The 20,802-nt window shown below is 27.1% G+C and overlaps 1 protein-coding gene across 22 annotated transcripts; it reads right to left on the reverse strand.

Annotated features, from left to right (window-relative positions):
* Positions 1-1,398: 1,398 nt before the first annotated feature.
* Positions 1,399-19,560, reverse strand: LOC147806827 (pre-mRNA 3' end processing protein WDR33-like). 22 transcript variants are annotated; one of them, XR_015435281.1, is made up of 9 exons: positions 19,372-19,541; positions 17,532-17,679; positions 17,320-17,419; positions 16,225-16,293; positions 14,046-14,134; positions 11,358-11,473; positions 10,073-10,159; positions 8,638-8,697; positions 1,399-2,618 (listed from the first exon to the last, which is right to left on the reverse strand). XR_015435281.1 is itself a non-coding variant. In XM_087167287.1 (6 exons), the coding sequence occupies exons 3-5, from the start codon at positions 16,252-16,254 to the stop codon at positions 11,393-11,395; spliced, it is 216 nt and encodes a 71-aa protein (XP_087023413.1). In that variant the 5' UTR covers positions 16,255-16,293; positions 17,320-17,679; positions 19,372-19,560; the 3' UTR covers positions 1,399-2,618; positions 11,358-11,392. The 22 variants fall into 22 exon arrangements, 6 of the variants coding, with proteins under 6 accessions (XP_087023413.1, XP_087023415.1, XP_087023412.1 ...); XR_015435275.1 differs by adding an exon at positions 16,047-16,151 and having other exon boundaries at positions 17,320-17,679; positions 19,372-19,537; XR_015435285.1 differs by adding an exon at positions 16,047-16,151 and having other exon boundaries at positions 17,320-17,679; positions 19,325-19,517.
* Positions 19,561-20,802: the final 1,242 nt, after the last annotated feature.

Raw genomic sequence — 20,802 nt, forward strand, 5'->3', positions numbered from 1 at the left:
GGGTCCCAATAAGGCTAAGTCGGGCCCTGGAGACACCTGCACTACTCTCCCACGGTCACCATGGCGCCCGTCGATCGGGTTTGGTGTGCCCCCTGTTTGTGCCTAACGATAAAATATTTCAGTTTTCCCATAAAATGCTATGCAAATTTTCTTGCTTTTTAAATATTGATGATAAACACATCCAATATAGAATTCGCAGGAAAAACACCTGCATCCCCACAGATATATTGATAGATTTATAAATTTAATTGAAGAAATAAAAAATTTTCTTGCTGCCAAAAATCAAATATTTTTAGAACTTAGAGATCCTCTTCGGCTAGCAGATTTGTCTTTCGTAACAGACATAATAGAAAAACTAAATAGTTCAGCTGCAGGGAAGGACAAACATATATCAAGAATGATAGGGGCTATGATCTCGTTCAGAGCTAAGCTGGTTTTGTGGATATCACATTTGAAAATGAAGTCTCTTGTGCATTTTTCAAACATGAAAAAAATGATAGACAACAATGAAATTGACTAATCAACATTTGTCATCAACCTCCAATTACTTCAAGATCAATTTTTAAAGCGCTTTCAACAATTTAATATCATAGGGAGCTTATAGTCACTTTTTTCTGTAAATCCTTTGGCCAGCGTAACTGTAACCTAAACGTAACTGAAATAGCAACATACATTTCAGAATTTCTTCAAGTAAGGAGATAGAAATTTTGGATCTCCAGAATCACATTATCCTCAAAACTATTATATCTGAATCTGAAAAACGGGAAATTCTGGAATACAGAAATAAATTTCCCTTCTTAAAAAGAGCAGCATATAAAAAAGTCGTTTTTTATTTCCACATATACTTGTGTGAATCCTTACTTTTGACAATGAATATCATTAAATCAAAATATGGATCATGACTTACAGATGAACACCTTGCCGATTGCTTGCAAGCAGGAATTTCATCATATTCTCCCGATTCTGAAGCGCTGGTCAGTGAAATGCAATGCCAAAGATCACATTGACTGTATTTTATAAGTAATTTTTATATATTGCTTTGCAAGTTATTAAGTAATCGTTTATTTTACACAATATTAATATTAATTATTCATAAATTAAATTATTTTTTAAAATTAATTTTTAAAATTAAATCTTTTGTACATTACATGTAGTGTGTATTATTACCTATGTCTACCAACTACAAATTTATCTTAAAAAAATTAATGGTGCCCGCCATTCGACCGATATTCTGGTATTTGCTCTTAGGTACAAAAAGGTTGAGGACCCCTGGCTCAGAGTATTAAGTATTACCAAATGCATTTTTATTAATTTCAAAATTTTTCCTTTTTCACATGACAATAAACAGCATTTTCATGGAAGTTTTGTATGCAACAAATCAAAAAATAAGCTTAACTATTTTAAAAAAACAATTTTATTAAAAAAAATATTTACATGTCCGTTAATACAAAAAACGCAAGTATAATTAAAACAAAGTATTCAAAAATATTAAAAAATATATATGTTTTTAACATTAAACGTCAACACTACAGATTAAATTAAAAAATTTACAGATAAAACAATGAACTCATATATTTACAGGATGGTGAACATACTTTTTTAATGGAGTTTAACTTACTAAAACTTCAATATAAAAAGTATTTTACGAATTCGGAATGTCTTGCAGCTTTCCTTTAAAAAAATTATAAAACTCTGCTCCATTTTTCAAGATATTCTCAAATTCAGACTTTCCACCCCCTGATATCAAACCGAAAAATCTCTTTATCAAAGAGTTTTATATCAAAAACTCGTTATTTTATCATGATCAAGCAAAGTCTATAAAAATTATTTTGCATTTTGTTAATGTATATAGTGCTTGAAAATATATTTTGAGTACTTAAAAAGTTCTTAAAAGGTGCTTATTTTTTGTTTTAGGATTTGGCTACTAACCTTGTTCATGAACTCTTTACCTTTACAGTTTGAGTACAATTCTCAACCTGAGTTTTTACAGTACAACAGTAAAGTTCACACCATTGAAGGAACCATTCCTCAATTTCATAAGACTGATATTGTAAGCTTAGGATGTAATACATCACTTGTAAGATAATGTACCGGGTGAGAACAATTATTAAAATAATTATTTTAATTGCTCTCAGTATAAAACCGTAATTTTTGTATGTTGTATAATTATATACATAACGAGTTATCATTGTATAATTATTTAATATTGTATAATTATGTCCCCTTGTCATCTGTCTAACCATGGGAGGTTTTCGTGGTTTTCCTCTACATGTAAATTAAATGCAAGTTAGTTCCACCAAGAAGCACTCCTTGAAGCAAATTTCCCCCAATACTTGATCCAGGAGTTCCCTTGTCTTCAGGATTAGTTTCCAAATTACAAGGCGACAGAGCTGAACACGAGTAGTTATAAACCCAAAATTGGGACAATTTGTAAAATCACTGTTATTTTATTTCTCCAATGTTGGCAGGAATGCAATGAAAAACTTCTTATCATTTGGAAAATATTTAACATGATGAACGTATTTTCCTTGTTTCATCAGTCTTAAAATTAAGTGTTAAAGAAGACAGTTCAATTTACTGGTTTGGAATGGCATCTAGTCTATTGGCATCTGCACAAGCTAAAAATGAATACAATAAGAATTATGGTGATTTTCCACTCAGACTTAGTAATAAAATCTCCTGACTTTTACAGGATTTTCATTAAAATTTAAATTAAATTCTGAATTACACTTTTGTTATAAAAGGCAATATTTTGTCAGAAATAAAATATATTTTTGTTCAATTAGCAATAAAACTTATTTCTTGATAGAAAATTTGCAAAATATCAAATTTTGTAGAAAATAAAATTCAAATAAGCTTAACATGTGGATTTTTAGTGTAGACAATTATATGAATTTTAGACAAAAGCATTATTTTGGACAGAAATTGGAAAGAAAAATTTTTTATGAAGCAGTCTAAATATTAATAATTATTTAGACTGCCATCATGCACCCAACTTATGATTAGAAAATAACAAAAAAGTTTAAAAAACAAGCTTAATTTTTTAAAACTAAGTATTTTTAACTAATTTGAAACAGGAAATTGTTTAACAAAAATATTTTTCACAAATTAATATTTCTAACAAAATTTAATCATAGCAAAATTTTTACACAGAATAATAAAAATATATGTTAGACATTGGAGCCTCATTGGTTGCTAATTGTTATCATCAATTTTAAAATTGATTATTTCTCAGGTTTGTGTAAAGTTTTTTCAAGTTTTGGCCAACACCTGGAACGAATCTTGAAAATAATGATAATTAGCCGATGAGTTGAATAAGTTTCACAAAGTTAATAGTTAGTAAAAGCTTTACTGCAACATGGTTAAACTATTTTGGATTAAAACTAAAATTGTATCATTAATTTGTAAAAACTACTTTTTGTTCAAAAATATGTTTTAAATTTTTTCTTCAATCTAACAATATTTTCAGTTCTAATACTATATTTTTAATTTTTCTGCATGAATTAAGTTTGGCTTTTAATCAGATGTAAGATTACTTTTTTCTCTAATAATAGATTTATTGATGAACTATGTTACTTTGAGTTTTTAATTTTTTTCAGATTTTGTGCTTAAAATATTGCTTCTATCTATAATTTATATACTTTTGTATTTTAAAATCTACGTGGTAAACCATCTACTGAAAGGTCATTTTTTACAAAAATAATATGTGATATATTTTTGATCAAAAAGTAATTGTAATTTATTGTATAAAAAATTATATATTTGATGAGATCTTGCCCCATATTAAAAAAATATATTCTGGAATTTTGAAAAATTTTCCTGACAAAGTATGGGGATTTTATTTCTGAAATTTGAGTGGGAACCCTGCCACAATTGTTATGGGGGGAAAAAAAGAAGAAAAAAAGCTTTTTGCATAGTAGCATAAAAAACTTCAAAAACACAATTTCCAAATCACAGATTAAAATTTAATAAGAAATGCAATTTAAAAGAAGCATATGTTAAATAAAATATTTTTTTTCTTTTATTAGTTTCAAAATTAGATTAGTTATTTAACTCCCAAATGAAATAATTTCATAATATGAGCCCATTAAAAAAATTTAAAATTTAGTTTAAAATTGTAAATTAATTATTTTTTTTAATTAGATTTTAATATTTTTGATTGAAGTATTACTGATTTTAAATGCAACTAAATGTCATTTCCAAAAATATAAATTTGAATTCAATTCCTCAATTAGGCATTTTAAAAATTCTCTGGTTATTGAATTCAAGTTTTTTTCTTTATAATATTTAAAAGTCCTAAAAATTCTGAAATAAAAAAGTAGGTAGAATGTATAAGATACTTCAATCACTTGGTAGAATTATTTGTGGATAGTTCCACACTTCAACAAATCAAATTCTTACAATTTCAAATTGTCTATTAAATCCTAATAGATAAGACAAAAAAGTAAAATTTCTTGGATCTACAGAAAGGTGATACATTTTGTATTTATTAAAACTTCTCAAAAGTTTTGTTGAAAAAATTACAATGTTCAGGTACTTATGTTGATAGGCAATTCTGAAACTAAATTGGCATGAATTTTGTTACTTTTTAATCTATCATATTGAGATATATTCCTGAATAGAAATATTATGCACATTATTACATTTGAAAATATTTGTCTATTTTTAAAGAAAATTTTATGTAAAAGTATGTATAATTAAACAAAAATTGTAATATATATATATATTTCAAAAATATAAAATTTTACTCATCATTGAAATTTCTTTACATTAATTTAATTTTTCTTTTAAATATTACCTGTCAGTTTGGAAAATATGATATATTGGAATATGATACTGAACGCAATAATCTCACTAAACGCAGTAGACGCTCATACGGACTGACAAGTATTTCTTCAAACTGACAGTTGGATTGTGGTAAATTGTTAAAATGGGTTGTGGCTGAATGAATTGTGAAAACGTTGTATAGAACAATGTGAAAAGTATGTATAAGAAAACCACGTTTTGCATAATACGTGGAAAAAACCGACAGGGTAAAGAAAAAAATCTCCTTTTCCAAAAGGGAAAATTAAGTACTTTTTTAAACACCCTATGGAAAAAGCACGTTAAAAGGCTTTTAAATAACGAAAATCGAAAATAAGCACCTTTAAGCACTTTTTAAAAATGCTACACACCATGATGAACAGGGTTAGGCTAGCAACACCTAAAATTAACATATATTAAAGCATCATGATAAGAAAACAAATAATATAGTATTATTGTTTCCCAGTAGATTTCCATAGACTTTACAAAATATTGATCCTTAGGAAACATTACATCCAAATTTCCTTACACTAGAAGTGGGTTCCCTATTTCGAATGCGAAATCTCAAACCTTTTATTCATCTATTAATATGCACATTCATAACTATTCTCTCTAATGATAGAAAAAACAAAGAAATTTAGAACTTGAATAATCAAGACACTTGCAACAAAGCAATGATGTAATTTGATACTCAGATTTATTATAACTTATCTCTATAATTTATTCAGAAAAATATTTTATACATACAGTAGGACCTTAATATGATGACGCTGTCAAATTGGACAAAAACATCATAAATTACAAGATGTCATTATATCGGAGACATAAAAATTGCCATTATAATTGAAATTCCCATGAAAATGCAAACAAATTTAATTACATTTTGTTTTTTTTGTTTGTTTACTCTCATCTTACTGGAACTCATCTTACCAATCCCCCCAAACGATTCCCGTTCACCATTGTTTACTTCTTCTTAAATGTCAATATTTTCCATAAACAAGTGGAACATTTTGGTTTCTAAATAAACAATCATTTTAGCTTCATGCAAGAACATTTGCTAATATAACGAAATGAATGATCACTTGAATTTGTAAAATAATCCTTTCTTCTTCTTGGGCACTACAGCCTATGACAGGCCAAGGGAGTCCCAATAAGTTTTTGTCATATTGATCTATTCTGTGCCATAGCCTTCCAGTTAATTATTTCTATTATCTTTAGGTCCTTCTCAACTGCGTCCAGCCACCTAGTCGGTGGACGGCCCTTTTTTCCTGTACCTTCGGGTTTAAAAATGGTTACTTTTTTGCAGAGTTTTGGTCAACAGATCTAAAAAGGTGTTCTAGCCATTAAATGATTGGCCTTAATAGCATGAACTAGGTCTGGGTGCTTATACTTCTTTTTTGAGAGAGAGAGAAGGATGCTTAGAAGAATTTTTGGTGCAGTCTATGAGAATAACAAATGGCGCACCCTTTACAATCATGAGTTATATTATATGAAATAATCCTTTGAACTTTAAAAAAAAAAGTTTAGCCAAAAGAAGACAGTATGTGTGACTCAATCAGAACAGATAAATAAAAAGTAATTTTACTCATTTAGAAATTTATATCAATTCAAATAGAGAAAGGTTATCAGGGGTCTGTCCAGACATATTGTAAAAAGTCCTGTTTTTGTAAAATTGTGAAAAAAACTACACATAATTTGTGAATATAAAACTAGCGGTAAGTCATACTCTTTCAACCAGAGTCCTACTTTTGATAATTTCTGCAAATAGGGTTTTGTTAATGAAAAAATTGCTAAAAGCCTTTTTAAGAAGTTTTTAAATTGCAAATAGTTACAAGATTCTGCTCAACAATGGCTGCTACTAAATTAGAGATGCTACATACAAATATTTGGTATTTAGCCTATACTGATCAACATAGAATATTCATCTCAGACGAATAATGGAAACAAAATCACTCACATTTTTAATAATTTCATTTGACATACTTTAAATAACACAATTTAGTTATGTATCAATTTTAATGTGTTACACATTAAGTAAACTTAAACAATTCTCAAATTTATAATATTTTATTTCAAAAATTGCTAAAAATTAATTTTTATTACTTAATAATCTATTAATTAATGTTAAGAATAATTAATTAATTATGAATCATAAATTGATCAATTATTTATTTACAAAAAAAAAATATCATTTAATATCATTAAGAATGTGCACACGATGCTTGTTAAAGAAGAAATATTTTCTTAGAATACTACATTTGGAATTTAAACTTGGGAAAACTTAATTCGTTTTGAATGGTCTTTTTTTCCCCGGAAAGGGCTTATTCGATTAATAAAACAATAATGAAGATAAACAAATTTGTGAAGGGTCCAATTAAAAGATAAATTATTTTGTGAAGGGTCGGTTAACGGACTCAAATTTCCTCTAAACAGACCCCTGGTTATTAGCACTCTTTAAGTTTTATTTAATATTTTTAAAAATTTCACTGTAAAGATTTATATCTGACAACACATAATCTCTCTCTCTCTTTTGTAATGTTTGATTACAACTATGCATACGTGAGTTAATAAAGTAACTAAAAATAAATAAAGATTTCGTGGGGAATAAATTTTCTACAACAATAGATAATATTTAAAGTGAAAAAATCTGAGAAAAATAACAAAAAGGCACCTTTTTCTACAATGACTATCAAACAAATGGGAATTTTGAAATAAAATTATAAATACTGTTCGCTGTCAGAACATTAAATTTCAAATCTGTAGTTGCATTTCAGCAGTTATTTTTTTTTACTACAAGTTTAACAGTTGCTGAAATTGTAGTAAATTCTCGAAATGACAATAGAATCATACTTTTTTTCCTTGTACACATTTCTACACGCTTTCTTGATTTCAATTTTCTAAGTTTAATACTTTTTGAGCAGAAAAAGCAAAATGTAATGTAAAGCAATGAAAAATAAAAAAAGGTAGAAAAAATTCACACAAAAAGCTTTCAAAATTGAAAAATTTGTCAACAAATTGAAATTTTTAAAAAAAATCTCCTTGTTAAGATTATAAACAAACACGTGGAAACCTTTTAACATGCCAAATTTTGACTCTGTAGTGGTATCCCCGCAGCCTGCGAACGATGGTATTTTTTCCAACAAGCTTAACAATTAATTTTTTAATGATAATTTTTTTTATTCCATCACAATTCCTGAGCAGTTTTCTAAGTATCTTAGTAATTTCAAGTTTTCATGCAGCAAAACAAAATATAATATTATAATAAACACTCAAAAGAGCTGCAGTTTTTACGATTTTTTAATAAAGAGAGAATACACAAAGAATTTTCAAACAATTCTAAAATACTTATTCTTTTTTGTTGAAAGATGACTTGGTAAGTTGTTGAAACATGGTATTTCAAGGCAATAATATTAGAGGACCCTCTAAATACCTGGATTTTTTAACATTATTAATATAGAAGATTAAATAGAACCAAGCTAAAAAGACGCTAAAAGTGAGAAATCGTCATTGACGGGTATATATATATTTAAAACTGCATATACATTTAAAATCTGTTTATAATTCTGTCGACATAAATCTACTTGCACGCTCATTTCCTTCATTTTTCTGCATTTGAGAATTACATATCTAAGTAATGCACCATGATTACTTAATATTCACAACTCCTCTACAACCTTGGCCACAATTGATGCATTATAATGCGTAAGCAGATTACTCCTGTTATTTACGATAATGACTAGATTTTAAATTTCAAATGAAATCATAAAAAAAAAAAAGAAAAGTGATAAATAATTACACTGTTATTGTTCATAAATGCAAGTGCAAAATACACACCTAAAGCTTGTGTTCATAATTCAATTATCGGCACTTGGTTCGGGAGAAGGCTACATTCATCTGTAATATAAATTTATATTAAATATCAATTGCAAAAATTAAATTTTAGCTTGTTTAAATTTCAAAATAAAACATCTAATGAAGTACCAAAAACTTTCATGAGAACAAATTGGGTGCATTAATTTTCTGTTAATAAAAAATAAAATCAAAGATTTTTCATAAAAAAAGTAGGTCCAATTTAAATAAAATAGGATATTTAAAATGAAATCAAAGAATAATGAGGGTAATATGAAACATAATGCAAAAACTGTGCAATTTCTAGAATGATAAAAAAGAGTTTGTGTTCATTGTTAAGAAATGATCTAATTATTTATACCTGTTACAAACATATTTATAATACATGAAAGCAAAATAAATAAATAAACATTAAATAAGCTAATATTCGAACAAGAAAAAGTTTATTTTTGTGCAATGCTTAACTTGTATAATTCTGATAGGATTTAGTTTAAAAAAATACTCAAAACATTAAATACTTTTTATTCATAAGCAGATAAAATAAAAACGGAATTGTTTTTAATAAAAAAAAAGGATTTTTTTCTGGCCCATACAAAACAAATCCAAAATGAAATTAAAAGTTAAGATTTTTTGCTCATATTACCCTGCATTAAATGTATTCTTAAAACCTTAAATAATGCAGTAAGGAAAAAGGAAGTAAATTCAATCTAGCCTGCCTTTAAAATCATACTTAAAAATATTTTTCATTACAATTGTTTTGATCGCGAAAATTGTAGTTTTTGATAATTACAATACTGTTATAATTTATCTTTTAAAATATTATAAAAAATTTTTTTAAATGTAGTAAATAATTAATTTTTTTTACAGAATAAATATCACTTCATAGATTAGTGGGTGTTTTCCCAACGTCTACTTTTTTTTATTATTAATAAAACCTTCAGAAGGTTAAGATAAAATAAAAGAAAAAGTATATTTAGCAACCGAAACAAAGAATCAAGCATATATTTAAGACTGGCTTCTCAATTTTTTGGGTGCCAAAAATCAGTTACAAATAACTTCAGATTAGCCTCATTTATTTAAGCTAATATGAAACATGATAATATAAATTCTGTAAAAATATGTTTTTACATAAGTAAAACAAAAACACCAACATTTTCATTTTGAACAGATTAAACAGTTAAAAATATTAACCCCAAATAACCTAATATTAAAAACTTTATGATGTGCATATATATTTAATAAATTTCTGATGGATTTTTTGACATTCCATTACAAAATTTACATGGGATCCAAAAATTAATTGGATGAAACAATATATTCTGCACTTTGTAACATAACACTTAGTTAATTTTAGCACTGGTTTAATGAATTTACTATTAAAGTATCATTAATATAATTAGTTCAAATAAAAAGAATTAACCTAATAAAGTATCCTCAGGTTCCGAACCATGTGTAATCAGAGTTTTTGTAAACAATTTAAACAAAAGTGACAGAACATCCAAATTATCTAAAATAATTATATAAAACATTTAAAATGCACATCGAATAAAATATATAAATTTTTAGTGTACTATAATGCAACAATTTCATAAATATGAGCAAATGTAATATTTTTACTTTTTAACTGTTTACGCATAATTTTTTTTTTCTTTAAGTTATATAGCTGCAAGCATTAGAGAAGCAATTATAAGAAGATTTTGTGTATTTTTGTTTACAACATAGAAAGAAAATTTTATGGTAGCTAGGGATTTCCTCTTCTTGTTGCAAATCAAGCCAGAAAAATAGGAAATTGGAGCATACTGAAATTTTATAAACATATGCATATGCAAATACAATTTTATTTCAAGCTAGAAGAAACACATTTTTATTTGTTCAAGTAAAATATTTTAAATCTGTCGCTTCAAAAATGTATTATCAGACTATTGAATAAAAATTAAGTAAAATTGAAACACATAACAATCCATTTTTAATTAGAGAATTTTTAAATAAAAAAATTGTTACGACGATGGGGCACATTTTATAACTCATATTGCTTCCTTCAGTGGAAACTAAAAAAAGTTGATTTTAAAGATGTCATACAAACAAATTATGCTACTCACAAGACATAAGTTTCATCAAATATTTCAACAAAAAGCAAACACCTTTAAAATGCTTTTTAAGAAATCAAAAATTTTTCTTAAGCACTATATACATTAACAAAATGCAAATAATTTTCAAAGACTTTACATGATCATGATAAAATAACTAGTTTCTGACAAAGAACTCTTTTTTTGATTATATGAGCCATTATAAAATGATCGATAGATTTTTCAGCTTGATTTCAGAGGGTAAAAAAGAAGCCTGAAATGGAGAATATCTTGCAAAATGCAGCCGAGTTGCACATGCGAGTGCAATAATCTCACCGAACCCAGCTCACTACATGCACAGAGTTGGCAACTAAGGTGAACATGCTTGATATTTATCTTTTTGTAATAACTAGATTTAAGTAGAAATAAAACATGAATATTTATAAAACTTGCTATGATTAATTTTCACTTTTTAGAAACAATTGCAAATAAGGTATTGCTCAAGAAATTAACAACAGAGTTCCAGATCTGCTTCTAATCAAAAATAAACATTTATATTCCATACATTTTTTGACACTTTAATATCTAACAACTGAAGGTATGTAAAAAAGTAAGAACTAAGAAATAAATAAACACTACCTGACGTTTTTGTAAACACAGGTAGATGACAGCTTTCATTCAAAAAGTAATATTCTTATTATGACGAGAAGCTCTCGTAAATTATTAAGTGACTCGGCATCTGAGATTAAACCTCCCTAAAAACATTAGAAAAGGAAAATTAACGTTACATTTTGTTATAAGACTCTTCAATATAAAACCACATTTTCAAAAACCCTAATAAAAACAGACACATTCCTTCCCTGCTGTGTTCATCTGGTGACATACAATAATTATAAACAAGAAAATAAACAATAGAAATAATTTTGATACTATAATTACAAAAAACGGCTCCCATATATTTAATCTACTGTTTTACCTTAACTATATGGAAATGAAATACTTTATGACTGTGGTGTAAATGGCAAATATAAAGTACAAATTTTTATAACTCCATAAACAACTAAGGTTTTCAGAATAAAACATTTAAATTTTTAAGGAAACTGAATTTAGTTTACTATTGTTTACACAAACCAATTTTTATAAATCGAATTTAAGAATCAACTAGGCTGGGATAGCCTGGATGGCAGGGACCTCACATTTGTGAGTCCAGCCAGCCAGTGTAGTAAATGGTGACTGGTGCATGTTAAACCTGTCAGGTCACAAAGTTCTCCATAACAAATCAATACCTCTGGGGTACTGAATTAGAGATTCTGTGGTTTAGGTCAAAATTCTGTGAACAAATGAATGGGTTCGCCCTATAAGCGGATGTGGCAGAATTATTGGCCAAAGATGGAAAACAAGAATAATTGCACCAGCTCTGTCTCAATGGCCGACAACAACAAGAATCAACTATATTTGGACAACAGGAGAAATTTAAGAACATTGATTTATAATGGAGGTAATATAAAATGGTATAATAATATCAATTTTAGCATAACATTAAACAGTATATTGTATTAAATTCACAATATTGAGTTCCATAATAATATCAACTATAGCAGTAATGTTAATTACACAACACTAATTACACAAATTTAAGTTGTTTGGACTGTTAAATTATTTGAAACACTTTAAAAAGTGAATAATATATTGCGGTTCAATTTCAAAGAAAAGCACAGTACTGCTTAAATTTAAATTATAAGTTTAAGCAGTTAGAAGTTATCAACTGAAATAAAATTAGTTCGAAACAATTCAAAAATGAAAACAAATCTTCAGTGTAGTTGACATATTAACACATTAGAAACATTTATTATTTTCTCTCACAAAATCATTCATCAATTAATATGGATATTATATTATCTAAATCACACCCACCTGATATAAGACTATTAAAAGTTATGAAGAAAAATAAATAAAAGGTATAATTTTTAAAAAATAAAATTATTTTAAACAGCCATGGTGGCTCAGGAGATAGAACGCTCGCCTCTTTATGAGGTGGTGCGGGTTCGAATCCCAGGGGTAGCTGATGATTACGAATTACACACCAGGCTCGCACCGTCCACAGTGCGGATGTAAAATATTCTCAGTAGTAGACAAATCATCGTTAGAGCTTCGGTGACAAAGATAATTGCAAAAATCGAAAGTGACATTCTAAAACCGGGCATAAGTGTGGAAGATCTCGAAGAATTACTCAGATTGAGGGCTTAATCAAAATCGATGACACTGAAGAGGAATTTAAATGCATAGAAGAGTACAAAGAAAAAATAACTAGAACAAAATTTAGAACATTAAGAATTTAAACAAAGAACTTGATTCAAATAATTCCTTTCAGGAAGCTAATATTTCTCTAAATAGTCCCAATTAGAGTGACATTCAAACCGTTGAACAGGAACGCATAAAGTTACCTAAATTAACTATTCCTAAGTACTGAATGGTTAAATTTTTGGAATTGTTTCAATTCTTCAATTAATGAGAACCTCAATTAATATAAGTGGTCATCAAAGGCACTGCAAAAAATTTATGTATTTTAGAATTTATAAAAAAATGAATTAATATGACAAATGATCTCAATATAAACTAATTGTGAAGTAGGAATTAAAAGTTTAAAAATAATATACAGTTTATCTTCTCTTTTACGCACTTATAAATTGCATGTTTCCCCGAGCAATGCACAAACAATTTCCCCTTAAAAGTTTTGTATCACTGGTTTATACAAATACAGCTCATAAAAATACTGTAAAAATTTAAAAAAAAAAAAAAAAACTATGGAGCATTGTAAAATTGTCTTAAATTGTTTTTAATTTATAATTTTATTTTTTTTTTATTCAATTTTTAATTTAAAAAATTATAAATTTTATAAGAAAAAAAAAGGTATGCAAGTAGTCCATGAAAAAAATTTGCTTTTTAGTCCTGCATTTAGATAAAAATTATTAAATATCTTATAAAATGCTTCTTTAACAGAGAGCTTTAACTTGGGTTCCCTTGACTTAACAGTTTATCTTTAAGTAATATACGAGGTGATTGTGTAGCAGTATGACAAAGAATGGTAGTGCAGTGTGACAATTTGTGACAAAGAATGGTAGTGAAGTGTGACAATTTCTGACAGAGAGAAAGCGGGAGTTGAAAATATTAATAAAAAAGTGAAATATCAATAATGAACATTGATTGCAAGTAGGAATAAAAAGCAACATACGTGAATATAAATTTTATGATAAACTAAATTTTAATTCGTAAGAAATGGATAAGAGAGATATATCACAAAAAATTAGAGAACAACTATTATTTTACCTGTAAAATAGCTTCAAAATTAAAAGTTAATCCATTTCATAAAGTAAATTCACCGCTAGATGCACCAATCTTCTACCTTCAGGTGTCCACTAAAATTTAGGATATTCCTTATTACAAGCGCGTAATTAATTATAAAGTAAGTGATGTCACAATATACCTACACACACAATGTACATTTACCTATGCCGTGCAAGGTATCTCTATGTATTTACATATTGTATACTTAGAATAGCCTCCCTCCATTAACAATTTTTTTTTTATCAACTGTTTTAGATATAAAATCAAAAATTGCAGTTTTTAAATATTTTATAATATTGATTAAAAAAAACTTTTGATAAATTTTTATATATTTTGTATTTGTAACATCAGTCACAAGGGCTTTTTTTTTAATTTGCCATTTTCTATAGGTCATTTCATTATTTTTTTTTAAAATGCTTCCTGTTAGTTCAAAGCTTTCTCTAGATTAAATCTCAAAAAACCATCCCATTAATGCATATGGAAGGAAGAGCATTTCAAAATAAAAAATAAGACATATTACTCAATGTCCTTCCTATGTAATTTATCAATGAAAAAATTTAAAAAATAAGAAAACATATCAAAATGTAACACCAGTCACCATAGAATTGCCCATTTATGTACATACAATAATATGCATAGGTATTAGTGTGCACAATGTATTTACATAACTATGTTTGCACATATATCCTTAAAAGTATCCATTTAATATACCTAACAATAGCATTCATTTTAATATGCAATATATGCATTGTGTAGAAAAGTAACCAATTACCAACAATCCTGATTAAAATGTAATTAAACTTACGTGAAATTAGATTGCAATACTGAAATTATTGTATTTTATAATTACTTGTATTAAAGATAATTGGTTATAATAAGTTTATAATTACTGAGAGTTATGATTTTTCCTAAACTCAAATTATGATAACATGAAGTGCTGATTACTTACAATTATAGATTTTGATTACTTGTAATTGTGATTATCTGTAACCACTTTTTGTTATGATTATAAGCAATGATTACTGCTTGTAATGAGAAATTGTGATAATATTTTATTACTTGATTACAAATAGTTGATAAACATTTAATTATAATCTGTTATTAGTTACATTCATTTCTAATCAATTACTATAATCATCATGCAAGTTTCCATGAAAATGACAAAATATTTGCAATTTGCTTCTCTCATTCAAACATTTAGTCAGAAAAATTAGTTAAGACTGATAAATGTATTATCATGATGAGTGTATTAAGACTGATGAATGTATGAAATCATTAGTTCAAAATATGCATAACGAAAGATGAATAACAACTAAATTTACATATAAATTATCATTCAAAATAAATTTAGTCTGACTAAATTTTTTTTGAGTGATATCAGTGGCGTAGTTTTGGGGGACAAAACCCCCGGCAAAGTTATATATACATTACTTGATTAATGAAAAATTGAACGGTAAGTAGGGGGTAAATATGAAAAAGTTTTCATTATTAATTTTTTATAATTTAAACGTTTAGAATACATGTTAGAAGGAGATAACCCTCCTCGAACATACATTAAAACTACGTACACTGAGTGATCTCTGTAATAAATACAGAAGAAAGTTATACGAAAATCACAAAAAGAAACTTTTTAAAAGAATCAAATAAAGAAATGTTTTAAAAGATTTAAATAAAGAAACTTTTTAAAAAGAATTAACTGAAGAAACTTGTCACAAAAATCAAATAAAGCTAAAAAAAATCAAATAAATCAGAAATATAAACTTTAAAAGAAAATGTTTTTAAACAATATGTAATTTAAAAAGTAGAAAACACACAGACTTTTCTGTAACTTGATATTTTGTACTCAATTTTGATTTCTGAAATTTCATACTCTAAATTAAAATCTGTGAGAACAGAAATGTAGAGTAGCATTCCTGAGAAAATTACATATTTCCTCCTTAAAACTATGCTTACAATATCAAAAGTTTATTGCAAATAACTTACTGCCACACAAAATATAGGACATCTCAATTTGTTAGTTGATGTATGCGCAAATTTTGTCGTAACTGCATTTATGGGGTTGTCAGGCATACTCAGTGGTGGTGTCATCTGAGAAGTAGAAATAATTCAGCAACAAAAAATAGAAAAAAAGTTATAAACGATAGTTTGAAGGAATAAATACCTCTGTATAACATGCCGCATCAGGTTGCATTACTCTTCAATCTCTGTAGTCTCTCTGCCATACTCGAGCCTTAAAATAAAAAGATATACATAATAAAGTAATCATTTAAAAATAAAAAAATAGATGTAAACATTTTTTTTAAAAATTAAAGGTTCCCTTCTTTTTTTTTGCTTAAATAACAATGTTATTTATTTTAATAAAGAAATTTTTCCTTTCCAAATATCTTTTAAAAGAAAAATTTATAAACATTGCAAAATGAGAATTTTATTCTATATCAACAGCTCTATTCTATACCTAAATCGCGTGTTTTATAAACATTATTTAGAAGGTCATCATGCTTGGAAGAAAAATTTCACACAAATTAAATAAAGATTTCAAGAGATTAAATGAGATAAATTTGAAAATTGAAGAGTCAATGCAAATCAAGTTTATTTTAAAATGAAATCCTTGACAGTAATCTATCAAAAATTAAGTAAATTTCCCTGAAATATTTAATAAAGATATAAGTTGTAAAAAAAGCTCAGTTACAGGGTTGTAATAAAAAAGAATTTTTTTAGAAACACAAAGTTATCAACTCTGGATAACTAACTAGCAGACACACATATGTGTCTTTTTTAATTTTCAGGATCTAATTCAAGATTCTTTATATCTTTTCCTGATTTATTGCTCATGGCAAATCTTATGTGTGTGATCTGGTAATAATAAGTATTAAGAAAAAGAAAATCCTAGCAAATAAATTCTGCAAAATTAAGAAAATATTTTATCTAAAAAAAAGAAAAGAAAACTGTAGGTCAGATTGTGCAACACCAACAACCATCGGAATATAGAAGTAACAAGAAAATGGAACAGAACTCTAAATAATCTATATATTAGGCCATATTAAATTATAACAGACTTCTAATTTAATACAACTTATACTGACATAAATTTGAGATTAAATATCTTAAAAATTACAAATTTTCTTCAAAAAATATTTTTACTTTAAGAACCAGTGCATATATGCCAGTAAATATAAGCCATCATTATCTTATTCCAATTTTAAGGTTATATATATACTATATAAATATTGGATCACCGAGTCACATAATTAGGTACCTGTCTATATTTCCCATCAATAAGTTCATAATAACTTTTATCAAAAATATTTTTATCTCATCCATAACTTTAAATATTTCATTCTGAGTTTTTGTTCTTTCTGGCATGTAAACAAATTTAATATTTCTACCAGCAACCCTTGACTTTCACCCAGAAAAAAAAAAAAAAAAGTTTCCCTTTTGTCTTAACAGAGCCTTCCAAGTCAAGGACACAAATTGTCAAGAAGGCACTCTTAATGGTGGCTCCATCATGATGTGGACTGCTTTTTCATGTCATGAACTGGGTCCTGTAATTCGATTGCACCACCCATAAATGACTAGAAAAGGTAATCAATTGCAGCCATTCGTGGACATCATGTACCTAAGCAACAATGAAGAAAAAAATAACATTAGTTTAAAAAATCCTTAATTGAATATTAAAAGATTTATAGCAACAGATTTGCAAATGGTAAAAATGTAAATTTTAAATAACAAAAAAAAAAAAAAAAAAAAAAAAAAAAAAAAAACATTGCGTAAATAAACTTATTAATTATAACACACAATTACTCAATGATTTTATATAGAACTTAATTTCATTACTAGAATATCAATTGTTTGTAATCAAATTTTTGAAGGAGTTTGTCCATTTGTTTTTTGGATAAATAAACAATGCTAAAAATCCCTTTAATTCCATTTACTTGATTAAAAATGATATTTAAATAAATGTTTTTGGACACATTAGAATTCCATGTAATTAGTTAATTTATATTTAATTTAAAATCTCTCCTTTTATCGTAGAAGTCAACATTACAGATATTCTTCTTTTTTAATACTTTATCTAAAAAACTAAAATTAATACAGGGTTCCCACTCTTTCAACAAAGCAAAAATTAAGCACTTTTGAGGACTTTCTTTTTGAAAAAATTAAGTACTGTTCTGAAAAATTAAATACTTTAAAAATAGTATGATTGTTTATCATGGAATATACCTTCCCAAACAAAATCAAAAAATACTAAAAAACAATTTTATGTCAAAAACATTATTATGTATAATGTAAGCACTGATATAATTGTATTAATTAACAGGGCTTGCCAAAGAATTACCGGGAAATTTTTGCAAAACCGGGTGGGTTTTTTTTTTTTTTAAATTTCTAGATTGTTAAAAAATGTCATTCAGATTGTAAAAGTTAACATATGAAACTAATCTGCATTCCATTTTTAATGATTTCATTGAAATTGAATTGTAAAATTAAGTGCAGAAATTAAGATTTGCAATTTTTCTTATGTATATCAAAAGAAAAAAAAAGAGTAAATAAAGAAATTTGTCTAAAACATTGAAAAAATTAATTCAACAAGTTTCAATTTAAGTACAAGTATCACTACTACAAGGCGCATAGCCAAATTTTTCAACAAAAAAATTTCACCTTTTAAGTACTTTTAAAGCACTCAAAAAATATTTTTAAGCATGATATACATTGACAAAATGTAAAATAATTTTCAAAGACTTTACATGATCGTGATAAAATAACTAGTTTCTGACAAAGAACTCTTTTTTTGATTATATTAGTCATTATAAAATGATCAAGAGATTTATTGGTTCTATAACACAGGGTGGAAAATGAAGCCTTGTAATATATCATAAAGTAAGATTAATTACTCAGACTAAATATTCCTTAACGGAATTGTATAATTTCGAAAATTAAATGTATTAAATCAAAAATAATTCTAAAAACATATTTAATATTAAAAGTGCAAAAATAAGTTAGCTAGAAGTGACAAAAAAATTCGATGTATTCTATCAATTCGAACAAACTAAATGTTTTACATTGTCAAGATAATTATTAATTAGAATTTCCTAAAATTCAAAATTGCAATTATGTATATTTTTATAATTATAATAAGAATTTAAAAGAACATCTTTCAGTTTAGAAAGAGGAATGCTATAATAACAACATTATATACTAAATAAAAACTATATTTTTATACATTAAATAGAGTTACTACTGTAACTGCCAATACAATTTCTTACAGTTCAACTCGAATGTATTATATTATTAAAAAAAAATTTGCACTTGCATATTAGAAATCTTTTCAAATCAAGCGTGAGCTCATAACGATAGGAGCAACTTTTCTGCGGAATCTGTCCCGAGAAGCTGGTCTAAATACAACTTTCTAGGGGACTAAAACCATTAAAAAAACTTCGTAGTAGCTTATAAAAAAGAAGGAACTGTAAAATTAGCTTTTCGTACACAAGTATTTGTTTACTCCCATACAAAGCACTTTTTCTCGTGTTTTTATCTGACTCTCTATAATATTTGAATTTCAAAGGAATAAAACAGCCTTCGCATATAAGTAAGCTACAAGCTGAAAATATTTCTTCCCCACAAGTGTTCTAAATAAAACCAAACTTCAGCTCAATATAAGGGAGCTTAATTATATATATATGTATTTATATACAGGTGATTATCAAAATAATGGAAACACTTGTGAATAAAAGGGTCATTTAAGAATTCGCTTCAAAAGCATTAAAATATAATCTTAGCTTTCAGTTTATTTTAAATATAAAATGAACATATATTAGGTGGTATAAGAGAGCTTTAGCAGAGTTGTCTACGTTTTGATTTTTTGTCAGAAGCGTAAAATGTCAGACCTCACAGATTTTCAGGGAGGCCAAACTGTAGGAGCCCGACTAGTTGGAGCAACAGTGACCGAAACATCCCAGCTTTTAGGCCTTTCTAGAGGTACGGTGTCTAAAGTCCTGACAGCATACACATAGCGTGGAAAAACAAGCTCAGCACAGCAAAATAGTGGACGGAAAGAGAAACTGAGTGAAAGAGACCGACGGGTATTGAAGCGGATTGTAATGTCTAAAAAGAAAATAATTGCAGCCAAAGTGACCGCAGAGATCAATCAGCATCTGGATTTTCCAGTGTCAACAATTACAGTTAGGAGATACCTTCATAAAGAGAACATTTACGGCAGAACAGAATTCTCAAGCCTTCAAAACCTAGGGTGTTTCCATTATTTTGATAACCACCTGTATATATATATATGCTTATTGATATATTTTATTATAAATGAAGTAGTGACAGTGCCATTTCCAAAGGCCCTGCATGCATGTCTTACTACTATTTATGAAAATACAATTGAAATATTACATGGATTTACGTTACAATTGTCGTAAATTGATTTGAAATGATTCAAAATTTTAAGTATAAATGCTTGTAGAAAAGGAAACTTTTTACTTTTCAAAAGGAAGGTTCTGTAACATTCTGCTACCAGTTCGACATGTCACTGCAATTTTGCCACTGGGAAAATGTTTATTGGTCGTTTTTAGGGGTTACCTCTATTGACTTCAAAATGTTAAAATATACATGATTTTTGCCCAGCGTTTTTAATTTTAGCTATTTTCATTTTCTTGGTGCGGAAAAGCCACTGGTTTTGGTATCGTGAAATCAGAATCAATGAATAACATTTAGTGTTTATAAGAATAATCCCTACTGATAT

The sequence above is a fragment of the Parasteatoda tepidariorum genome, chromosome 7 (genome assembly GCF_982258835.1).
Source record: "Parasteatoda tepidariorum strain Cologne lab strain chromosome 7, Ptep-v5.0, whole genome shotgun sequence".
Classification (NCBI taxonomy): Eukaryota; Metazoa; Arthropoda; class Arachnida; order Araneae; family Theridiidae; genus Parasteatoda; species Parasteatoda tepidariorum.

Bases quoted from the DNA above. Each gene is read 5' to 3' on its own strand.
- LOC147806827 (XM_087167287.1), bottom strand. From the start codon at position 16,254: ATGCAACCTGATGCGGCATGTTATACAGAG. The intron at 16,152-16,224 runs GTATTTATTCCT...TCTACTTCTCAG, and splicing joins ATGCGGCATGTTATACAGAG to ATGACACCACCACTGAGTAT. The intron at 11,474-16,046 runs GTAAGTTATTTG...TAATGTTTTTAG, and splicing joins GTCCTATATTTTGTGTGGCA to GGAGGTTTAATCTCAGATGC.